Here is a 12,128-nt window from a genome sequence, read left to right as displayed (position 1 = left end):
ATATTACAATTCAGATCGAAATAATGAAAGTTACTTCATAGTGAGTAAGATCCTTTTGGATTTGGCTTATTTTTTATACATGATGCTAAATGTACATCATAATTTGGCCATCCTCCCTGGAAATACATTAATATAGTTTGAAAAGCAGAGAAAATATCAAGTTTTCAAGTACATCAATAATCCAGAAAGAAAAGAATATCCCTCCAATTTTCAAACTTGTACAAAGATTACTAATATCAGTCCTAATTATGCTTTGCTTTCTTTGGACAATTTAAAATGCTTTAGGGGACGCCTGGGTGGCTCAGTGGGTTAAGCGTCTGCCTTTGGCTCAGGTCGTGATCCCCGGGTCCTGGGATCCAGTGCCCCCCACCCCCACCCCGTCGGGCTTCCAGCTCAGCAGGGAGCCTACTTCTCCCTCTCCCTCTGTCTTTCCCTCTCTGTGCTTGCTCTCTCTCGTGCCCTCTGTCTCTCTCTTTCTCTCAAATAAATAAATAAATAATCCTTAAAATGCTTTAGGATAAGGATACATTATGCTAATAATAGCATGTCATTTCTTAAATATATTTTAAACTAAAGTATTTCCTAATTTCTGTTCCAATCTCTTCTTTGACCCATAAATTACTTACAAGTATATTTATTTCCAAGCAGCTAAGAATTTCTTAGTAAACTCTGTTATTAAATTCAAGTTTAATTCCATTGTGGTCAGAAAACACTCCAGACAATTTTGATCTTGAAATCTGCAGGAGCTTTCTTTAGGGCCTGGCAAATAATTTCTTTTGGTAAGTCTTCCATGTGTACTTTAATGAAGGCAAATTCTATTTTTGCTGGGTGCAGCATTCTATACATGTCAATTAGGTCAAGTTTATTCATCACTTTATTAAGATTTTCTATATCCCTACTAACTTTTTAGCTGGCTGTTCTATAAACTCTTGAAGAGTGTGTGCTAATGTCGCCCACTAAGCATGTCTTATTTTAGATCTGTCAGTTTTGGTTTCATATACTTTGAAGTTGCAGTATTTATAACATACAAGTCAAAAGACTGTGACCCTGACCCCATTATCATTGTGAAATCATCTCCACCTCCAAGTAGCATTTACCATATACTTGGCCTGATGTTAGTGTTGCTGTACCCAGCTTTGCTCTGGTTGGCGTTTGTCTCTGTATATCCTCTGCCGTCCTTCTGCTTAAAGTATGTCACTTGTAAGCAGTATATAATAGAGTTTTGGTGATTTTTTCAGGCAGCAAACTTAGACTTTTACTTGGCGGTATTCAGTCCATTTACATTAAATGTATTACTTATGTAGAAGGATTTATAGTTACCATCTTATTGTTTTCAATTTGACCCATCTATTTTATGTCCTCCTTTTATTCTTTTTTAATTAATGCAATATTGTTTATTCCATTTTCCCTCTTTTAACTTGTTAGATATTTTATTCTATTAAGAGTTGCCTTAGAGGGGCGCCTGGGTGGCTCAGTTGTTACGCGTCTGCCTTCGGCTCAGGTCATGGTCCCCGGGTCCTGGGATCGAGCCCCACATCAGGGAGCCCGCTTCTCCCTCTCCCACTCCCCCAGCTTGTGTTCCCTCTCTCACGGGGTCTCTCTCTGTCAAATAAATAAATAAAATCTTTAAAAAAAAAAAAAAGAGTTGCCTTAGAGATTACAATATGCATCCTTAGCTGATTACAAGTCAACGCAAATTATTACCTTTACCATTCATCCCCCAATAAGCCTAGCATCTTAAAACACTTTAACTTCTTTAACCCTCTCTTGCCTCTTGTGCTATTATACATTTTAGTTTTATACATATTTTAAAATCTAAAAACATTATTGTTTTGCATGGTCAACATTCATTTTTATTTTACATACATAGCACCCTTCATGATGACCTCATTCCTTCCTGCATTGCCATCTGGGATTATTTTCCTTCTGCCTAAAGTATCTCTTTTTAGCATTTGCTGTAATGCAGGTCCACGACTGACAAAATTCCCTCAGTTTTTCTCCGAAAATATCTTTATTTCACCTTCATTTTGAAGGAAATTTTTGCTGGGAATGGGATTCTAGGTTGGCAGGGTTTGGGGGTATTGTTTGGTTGGTTGGTTTCATTATTTAGATGGCCACTTTACTGTCTGGGTTTTTTTTTTTTTTTTTTTGCTGCTATTGTTGTTTGTTTTAACCATTTCTTTTAAGATGTCATAGCCAGTCAATCATACTATTTGTTGCTCCTTTAAAAGTACTGTGTCTTCTTCCAGTCTCTCATTGCTTTGAAGACTTTCCCTGTCGGTTTCCATGGTGTTATACTGATGTCAAAGACAGTGTCCTTTGTAGCCATTCTGCTTGGGGTTTTCTAAGTTCTTTGAATCTGTAAGCAGCTCTCTTTCATCATTTTGTAAAATTCTTGTATTATCTCTTCAAATATTGTTTCTGCCCCATTCGCTCTCTTTTCCTACATATTCCAATTCTACGTATGTTAGGCCTTTTAACCACATCCCATGTCTTTAACATCCTTATCTATTTCTTTTTTATATTCTTTCTTCTCTGTGTTTTCATGTGAGATTATCTACTGACCTGCCTCCATATTTATGAATCTTGTCTTATGTTGTAACCAATCTGCTATTGATTCTAACCATTAGGTTCTAATTTCAAATATTCTACTTGATGTCCCAGAATATCCATTTGGTTCTTCATAATAAATTGGACTGAAATTCATTATTTCTCCATTTTGTCTATCTTTTCCTCTATTGTTTTAAACATATTATTTACGGTTATTTTTAAGTACTTGTCAGCTAACTTCCATATCTGAGTCATCCGTGGGTCTACTTCTATTACCTTAGGAGACATATGATCTTATAGCTTAGATGTCCATTATGTTTTTACTGTATGTTGAACATTGTAGGGTCTCTCTATATTATTTTCCACCTACAAAAAAGGGACAGAGGGCTTCCTTGTACTCTGCTACACAGGAGGAGAGAGGGCTCATCACCCAATACGTGATGAGACTGGGCTAGGTCTCCATTTTTGTAGGACTCAGTCTGCCTCTGGTTTGCCCCTGTTCTTAAGACATGGCTCTCCACGGAGTTCAGTGAGAAGCCTGCAAGAAGTTTTCAGAATAGCTCTTTGGCCTCTTTGACATAATTCTTGAGAAGGAGATTAATCACATGTTTGGGGCTCCTCCAGTTTCATTTGTTTTTTATTTTAGCCCCAGAAACCTCGTCCGGCTTTTCTGTCTCCCAGAAGCAGCCTTCTGCCTGGGGCCAAACCTGGACTCTTGTCTGCTCACTACACTTGGATATCAGTAGCTCTCCCAGGTGATAAGTAGCTATAGATCTTCAGTGTCTATCGACTGCTCCCTAGGGTTTTCATCTCTTGCCTGTTTTGTTTTCAGATTCCTGACACCACAGGTCCACATTTCAATATACCAACATGAGGCTGTGGGAAAGTTCAGTGAGGTTTCTGGAAGCTCCTGGCCTATCTCTTCAGCTCCCTTCCAAATGTCGTACTGGGGAAACCAGTTGTGTGTCTGAGACTCCCCTTTCCCACCACATCTCCAATTTGTCACTCTGGCCATGTGTGACCAGGAAACGTTGGTAGTTTCTCTTTCACTCAGTGGAGGCCCTCTGCCTCAGCTTATGTCTCCAGAATCAGCAAGCTTCTGCAAAAAATCAAACGGTTGCTGATCCTCAGTGCCCCTTGGAATGATAATCCCTCCTCTGGAGTTTTAGTCCAACTATTCCTCAGTGCTTCCAGAGCACTGCAGAGCCCTTGAAAATATGATTTTTACAGATGTTGTCAGTCTATAATCAACTACATATTATACCTTGTGCTACTAATTATGGCCAATGAATTTCTACATATTTGTAAGATATTTAGTAGTCTTGATATTTCCCAAAGTACAGTCTACATATGCTTTTAAAATAAAAGCATCAGTAAAACAGTTACTTCTTACCTCTTCATAAAACTTCACCTGAGGTACAGCTTCATTAATGTCATTCAAACAAAAATCTTTAAATAGCAAGAAACCTAAAGGAAAAGAATAAGAAATTTCAGGGTGGGCATTAAACTGAAATTTTACCCCACAGGGTGTTTTCAAAGTAATGTGTTTATACTTAAACCTCTTCCTCACCTACCTTCAAAAATAATAATAAAGATTTTGGGGCACCTGGGTGGCTCAGTCAGTTAAGTGTTTAACTTGATTTCGGCTCAGGTCATGATCTCAGGGCCGTGAGATCGAGCCCCACCTTGGGCTCTGCGCTAGGCGCAGAGTCAGCTTAAGATTCTCTCTCTCCCTCTCCCTCTGCCCCTCCTCACTCCTCCCTCCTTCTCAAAAATCAATAATAACAATAAAGATTTCAAAGGGCTAATTATACCCCAAAAGAAAATACTCCACATAAAGTAAGATACCACATACCTGGCTCCTTGCTTTGGGTTCCTTCCCTACTGGCAACCCCCCCGAACACACACTTTTAAAAACGGCATGATAAGCGGTGCCAGTGGTCACCACTCCTTAGAGCCACTGGTCACTACAGCAAACAAAAGAATAACCAAAGAAATAAGAGATATGGGTAGTGTGGAAGTGTTAAGAGTCATCATAAAGCTAATAAATACTATGCCCACGGAAACAGGACGAAATTCCCTAAAAAAAAAAAAAAAAGACAGAAGGACTTTCATGACCTTCCCAGTCACTTACTACCTCTAAGTCCCTCAAAGTCTCCACCAAATACCCTGTGCCAGAGCAGACTACCCACTCCCAGATTATTCTCTGCTCCTTCACAGTGCCATGCCTCCCCTTCCATCAATCGGCACCTTATACTGGGAATACCGCCTCCACTGCACAGTGCCTGGTACACAGAGAAGTCCAATAGATGTTTGTTGAACAAATGCTTGTTTACATAACCCTTCCAACATGGCTCTGTCAAAGTACTTAGCACAGTCCAATTAATTATCTGATTTATAAGTTCCTCCTGCATTTGCAAACCAACTGCCTAGCATAATGCCTAGCACACGGTCAAGACTAAATGAACAAATGAAGTTCACTAAGACAAGCTGATACCAGACTGAGGGTAGAGATTATAAAAAGTCAAAAACAAATTAAAAAGCAAAAAACAAAAAAAGTCAAAACAGGGGCGCCTGGGTGGCACAGTCAGTTAACCGTCCAACTCTTGGTTTCAGCTCAGGTCATGATTTCAGGGTCTTGAGACTGAGCCCTGCTTTGGGCTCCGTGCTGAACATGGAATCTGCTTTGGATTCTCTCTTCCTCTCCCTCTACTCCTCCTGGCTCATACTCTCTCTCCCTCAAATAAATAAATCTTTTTTTAAAAAAGTCAAAACAATGAAAGGACTGCTGGAAGAAACAGAAGTCACAGAAGGGAACTGAAGGAAAGACTCACAACAACTCTAAGATGTAGGGAGAAGGTAGACCGGAATTCCCCTGGTAGGACAGAGAGAGGCAAAGAAAGCAGCTTTGACAGGTTTTAACTGAAGTTAGCCAAAGAAATCATGTAACAACCTGTCTGTTACTGCTCCATAAATTCCCCTCCATAGTTCCAGGAAGATGACCTCTGGAAATGGTAAATGTTCACTGAGTGGAGCTAGAAGAAAGTATTTGGAATACTTAGTTAAATCAGCAAGGCCAGACCAACTAGGGTTGGGTGCACCTGGCGGTAGGGACATGGGCTCGCTCATTTCATTCTCAAGGAACTGAGGACAGACTGACCTATGAAGCAAGCAGAAAATTCAGGAAGCAGACAAATAGAAAGAGTTGAAGATGCAAATCTCTACCTATTTGCACATTAATATTTTTATTTTAAATCAGAGACATGGTTACCTTTTCGTTCTCGGGCATGTCAAAGTATGTAATTTCAAATTTCCCTTGTCATTTCTTCTTGGACTCATGAGTCACTCAGAAATATGAGTTCCAGATATTTTGGGGTTTTCAGGTATTTTTCTGATATTGATTTCTGTTTAATTCTGCTGTGGTCAGAGAACATATTCAGTATGATTTCAACACTTTCAATTTATTGAAACGGTTTTGGCCCCAAATTTGGTCCATCTAGGTGAATGCTTCGTGGGCACTTGGGGGGAAAAGTGTATACGGTAGAGTGTTCCATTAAACAGAATAAAAAGGCAATGAAGCCGAGTTGGTTGGTCAGGCTGTTCAAGTCCCTCACCTAAATCCTGACTTAATGTTTGTCTCCTTATTCCATCCATTATCAACAGAGGACTGTTGAAATCCCCATCTGTAATTGTGGATTTGCTCATCTCTTTTCAGTTGTTGTCAGTTTTTGGTTTATGTATTTCTTTTTCTATTTTGGGGAGAGAAAACTAAAATGAGAATTTGAACTGAGGTTATTTTGATCATACGAGACATGTTTTTGTGACGTCTAAATGACAAATGAACTAATATGCCACATATTGACCACTGGCTTTGGGCTGAACTTGGAATCAAGGGGAAATGGTTCATCATGCCCATTGTGCCCCCTGGAATCGAGGCCTTACTTTCTCCTCCAGCCTCTTCTTAGACTGTTCTCTCCCAAGCTCCCTGCACTGAGGCCACGTGTCTGCAGTCTAGTTCCTCTCTAATACCAAACCCAATCTGCTCTCAGGGTTACCAACTTGCTATCCCCACTTCCTAAAACACTCTCCCTGACCTTGTGGACCCGCAGAGCTCAGCTCAAACGCCCCCTCCTTAGGCCTTCCAGGATTCTCATTTATGTTCATTCTCTCTCTCTCTAAGATGCGCAAGAGCACATCCATGTGCACACACGTGTACGTGCAGACACATACTTTGTTTATAGCACTTGTACTAGCAAAAATTATCATGTGCATATGTTTGTTTGCTTCTTTATTATTTACCTCCCCCACAACTATGGAAAGGCCACACAGGTCTTATTCTTTACTACACATGCAGGAACAACAACATCATGATATAGAGGGAGTGCAGGAGAAAAAATGAGGGGAGGAAGGAGAAAGGGGGGATGGGAGAGCAGGGACAAGTAAGGAAAAGGGAAGAGGAGGAAGGAGGGAGGAGGGGAGGGGAAAGGAGGAGGAAGAGGGAGAGAAGGAGATGAATGAATGCACATCCAACTGCAAACGTTTCTACCTGCTTCCACTGTCAACGTATGGGATGAGCCAAAGAATGACTAACATACTGCAGGGGAAAAGCCCCATTATTTTCCTCATGTCTGCACACAAACTGAAGCTTTACTTTCTGCCTCAGTAGCTGCTAAAACGGAACAGCAAGAAGAAAGGTGTTTGGCCTTTTGGATAAACTCTAGATCACTGTGTTTCAGGCCAAGAGCAACTTCCCTTCATTAGGCTTAAATTATACACAAAAACCCCCAAATGAAGCATTTCTCAGACTAGAACAAAAGCTAAAGGGCAAAAATAAGGAAATAATTTGCCTAACAGGTTCATTTCATCAGTGGTTTCTCTCCAGATTTTAAAGAATAAAAAATAGTGACCCAACACCTGCTTTTACTAGATAACTGTGGGATGTGTTTACCCTTGTTTCTATATTTGGGCCGCTGCAAACTGCCTGCATACTGATTAAGTTTTGAGTATATATAACATCCAGAAAAAGTAAACTATCCCAATTTGTCACCACAATATTTTGCAAAAATTAGAAGAAAAAACTGTATTGCTTTTTATAAAATACCAATGAGAACTTTTTATGATATACAAATATAACTTTTATATTGCATTTTATAAAATATCAAATAACATTTTAAAGTATCAAATGTAAGTTTCTATGAGAAATTTTGAAATGTTATGTCCTAAAAAATTTTCAAAGGAGAAAGAAAAACTATGAAAAAGTCTTGGGCGCCTAGGTGGCTTAGTCAGTTAAGCGCCTGCCTTTGACTCGGGTCATGATCCTGGGACCTTGGGATCAAGTCCCACATTGGGCTCCCCACTCAGCAGGGAGTCTGTTTTTCTCTCTACTCTTCCCCCTGCTCATGCTCTCTCCCTATCTCAGTCTCTCTCTCCCTCAAATAAATAAATAAAAAATCTTAAAAAAAATAGTCTTGCAAGAAATAATATCTGCCCTAGGTTTTGCCAAGGAGACTCAAACACTGGGAAAGATAGATTGTGTAACTGCTAAAAGTTTCTACCAATACTAACTGATTTGACAACGCATTTCCTGAGTATCTACTAAGAGCCACTGTGCTATACGTTAGGGATGCAATGGTGAAGACAGAGAATTTTTCCCATAAGGGACTTATGGATTTGGTGTAAGGGACAGACAACAAAGAAGTACACAAAATAAAATAAGTGCAATTTATGTAAATGATATAAAGAAATTTTTAAAAAGTGCTGATAGATGATAAAAAGAAGGAAATGTATGTCATACAGAATGACAATAAGACCTCTATGGGCTGTGGGATGAACAAATTACAAAGCATTTCAGATTAGAAAAGGCTAAAATGTTTAATCTTATTCCTATTCAATAATGTATTAGAGGTCTTAGCCAGTCCAATAAAGCAAGAATAGGAAATAAAAGTTACTGAAAATGGAAAGGAAGAATTAAACCTGATTCTATTTGGGGTACCTGGGGGGCTCAGTTGGTTAAATATCTGACTTGTGACTTTGGCTCAGGTCATGATCTCATGGGTCATGAGATCGAGCCCCATGCTGGGCTCCACACTCAGCAGGGAGTCTGCTTGAGATTCTCTCCCTCTGTCCCTCCTGCCCCTCTCTAATAAATAAATAAATCTTTAAATTTTTTTTAAAAATAAAACTGATTCTATTTATAAACAAGCTGGTTATCTATATAACAAATCCTATCTACAATTTTATTAGGATATATAAGTGAATTTAGCAAGGCCCCACACTACACGGCCATTAGGTAAGAATTAATGACATTCTGATATGCTCAGATCACACAATTTTAAAACAAATTTTAAAACATGTCCATTTTCGGGGTGCCTGGGTGGCTCAGTCGTTAAGCATCTGCCTTCGGCTCAGGTCATGGTCCCAGTGTCCTGGGATCGAGCCCCACATCGGGCTCCCCGCTCGGCGGGAGGCCTGCTTCTCCCTCTCCCACTCCCCCTGCTGTGTTCCCTCTCTCACTGTGTCTCTCTCTGTCAAATAAATAAATAAAATCTAAAAAAAAAAAAATGTCCATTTTCAATAAGCAATACTTAGGAATAAATAAATAAGAGACATATAAGACTATTATGTTGAAAACTATAGACTATTACTGACAGAAATGAAAGAAGACCTAAATAAATAAAAAGACATACTCAGTTTATTGACTGGAAGACTCAGTATTGCTCACATGTATATTCTCCCAAAACTGATCCTTAAATTCAATACAATCCCAATCATAATCTCTGGAGGCTTTTTAAAGAAATTGACAAGCTTTGATTCTAAAATGTCTATGGAAACGCAAGAAACCTGAAATACCCAAAACACCTTGAAAAAGAGGAAAAAGTCCAAGGACTAATACTACCTGATTTCAAGACTCATTATACAGCCATGGTAATCAGTATGGTATTGGCATAAGACTAAAACAGTGGAACAGAACAGAAGATCCAGAAATATGCCCTCACTTAGATAGTCAGCTTATTTTCAAAAAAGGCACTAGAGCAATTTATTGGGAAAAGAAACTCTTTTCAACAAGTTGTACTGGAAAAACTTATATCCCAACAGGGAGAAAAAAAAGGCAAACCTTACTCACACCTTATAAATAATTAAATTGAGACTGATCATAGAATTAAATATAAAAGGCAAAATTATAAAACTTCTAGAAAATGTACAGAATATCTTCACAGAAAATACTTATGCAGAAAATTTCTTAGGCAGAATACAAAAAAACTAATAAATTAGACTTATCAAGATTTCGCACTATGCTCATCAAAAGACAGTTAAGAAAAAAGACCAGCCATAGACTGGGGATAAAATATTACAAAACTTAAATCTGAAAAAGGCCTTGTATCCAATTTATATATACTTTGTTTTCAAGCCTCTTACAAATCAATTTTTAAAAGAAAACCACCATAAAAAAGTGTGTATACATTTGAACACTTCATAAAGGAAGAGACAGGCATGTCCAACAAGCACGTGAAATGGACTCAACATCACTGGTCACCATGCACATATAAATTACATCACTTTGAGATACCAATGCACAATTACCTGAATGGCAGAGGCAAAAAGACAATCCTATGCTGGCAACCAGAACTCTCTTTCGCTGAGGAGCATATACAAGCTTTAGATTCCTCATTTCTCTGAGTCATCAGGCAAAAGAGGAAGTCACTGTGCTGGCTGGGGTGACTGATCCTGACTAGCCCAAGGGGGACACTAGATGCCTCCTCCACAGTGGAGGGCAGGAAGAGTATGTCTGGAATACAGGAGATCCCCTCTCTTAATATGACCATGCCCTGTCATTAATGTCAATGGAAAACTACAACAACACAATTCAGGCAGGACTGCTAATTGCCCAGACCCTTCAGGAATGAAGGCTGGGTCACCAACACTAGCTACAACATGTGATCAGTTACAGAAACAATGATTATAATTGTCATTGAGTATTTCCTCCTGATTGTGTGTGTGTGTGTGTGTATTAAACAAATATCTTTGCTTTCTTCCCCCCGTTATGCCCTTACCCGGTAACATAAGATGTACCGACTTTATATCATACCCTTTAAATATTCTTAACATTACATTGTGGTATTTAAAATACAGGATACCAAGGAGAAGAGTGAACATTACCTATTGTTTCGCCTCCTCCTCTGGGGAAAGGGTTAGCGCATTTTGGTTATGTGCAAGTGGTCGTATCATTTTGGGTGGGAGGTATGATCATATTATCTCTATTAGAGAATTAAATACAGTCTACGGAGATGCACAGAGTGAGTGCCAAGGTGACAAGGGATGGACTTGTGATGGCAATTTTTGTGTCAACTTAGAGGGTATTTGGGGATACAATTAACATCTAAACTGGTGAACTGTAAGTAAGCAGATTGCTCTCCATAATGGGGGTGAGCATCATTCAATGAGTTGAAGTCCTGACTAGAAAAGAAAGACCAGCCTCCATGAGCAGAATAACAAAAAGCCCTAACAATCAAATTACTTTTTAATGAATAAAGTTTAAAGTTTCAAAATTTAGTCAAAAGGCATTCAAATATAACATAAGAAACTATTTAAAATACTGCCTTGAAATAATAATCTTTTCTACTGAGAGGTAATGGAATCAAAAGAACCCTAAATTATAATTTGAGAATTCAACTAATTAGACAGATTTATTCATAAATTTACTGTACATCCACTACTGGTAGAATACTTTTACATACTAGCAATAAATAATGGGAAATTTACATTTAAACACAATATCATTTATGATAACACTAAAAAAGGAAATGCCTAAGAAGGAATCTAAGCAAATATGTGCATGATTTGTATGCTGAAAGTTATAAAATACTCATGAATGAAATCAACGGGGATCCAAATAAAGGAGAAGAGATTGCATATTCATAGATCAGAAGAGTCAATATTGTTGAAATGTCAACATTCCCCAAATCGATCTATAGATTTAACACAGTCCCAGCCAAAACCCCAGTAGGAGTTTTTGTAGAAATCAATAAACTGATTCTAAAATTTGTATGAAAAAGCAAGGGAACAAAAACAACAACAACAACAAAACCACCTGACTTTTTCTTTGAAAAAGAAGAACGAACTTTTATAAAGCATGGTAATCAAGGCAGGGCATTGTTGGAGAAAAACACAAATACACAGATCAATGGAAGAGAATGGAGCCCAAAAATAGAGGTGTACATAGTCAACTGATTTCTGACCAAGGCACCCAGGCAGTGCAATGAAGAGAGGAAAGGTCTTTTAAACAAATGGTGCTGCAAGTACTGAACATCTGTGTGTAATGAGCACGTGACCACTACAAAATTAAGTCAAAACGGATCAGAGACTTAACCATAAATCTACAAACTATAAAATTTGTAGGAAAATAAACATACAAAAAAAAGATCTTTTCCATCTTGGGTTAAGCAGAGTCCTAAGATCTGACATGATTTATGAAAGAAAAAAACTGACAAACTGGACTTAATTGAAATTTACTACTTCTGCTCTTCTGAAGTCATGCTTACAAAAATGCAAAGCCAAGCCACAGATTCACAGAAAATACC

The 12,128-nt window shown here is 38.5% G+C and overlaps 1 protein-coding gene across 5 annotated transcripts in view; it reads right to left on the bottom strand.

Moving 5' to 3' along the window:
- GRK3 (G protein-coupled receptor kinase 3) overlaps positions 1–12,128 on the bottom strand; it is a 124,427-nt gene that overhangs the window by 66,324 nt on the left and 45,975 nt on the right. For 4 of the 5 annotated variants that reach the window (XR_012376437.1, XR_012376438.1, XM_073886861.1 and 1 more), the window contains exon 3: positions 3,944–4,017. The exons of the other annotated variant lie outside the window; for it this stretch is intronic. Coding sequence is in view for 2 of the 4 variants with exons in the window: in XM_073886861.1 (XP_073742962.1) it covers positions 3,944–4,017 (74 nt within the window). In the remaining 2 variants the exon portion in view is untranslated. The remainder of the gene's footprint in view (positions 1–3,943; positions 4,018–12,128) is intronic. 5 annotated transcript variants of the gene reach the window in all.

The sequence above is a fragment of the Callorhinus ursinus genome, unplaced genomic scaffold (genome assembly GCF_003265705.2).
Source record: "Callorhinus ursinus isolate GAN/ISIS: 27379988/994484 unplaced genomic scaffold, GSC_fseal_2.0 scaffold72, whole genome shotgun sequence".
In the NCBI taxonomy this organism is placed as follows: Eukaryota; Metazoa; Chordata; class Mammalia; order Carnivora; family Otariidae; genus Callorhinus; species Callorhinus ursinus.
This window is presented reverse-complemented; position numbering and strand designations above follow the sequence as displayed.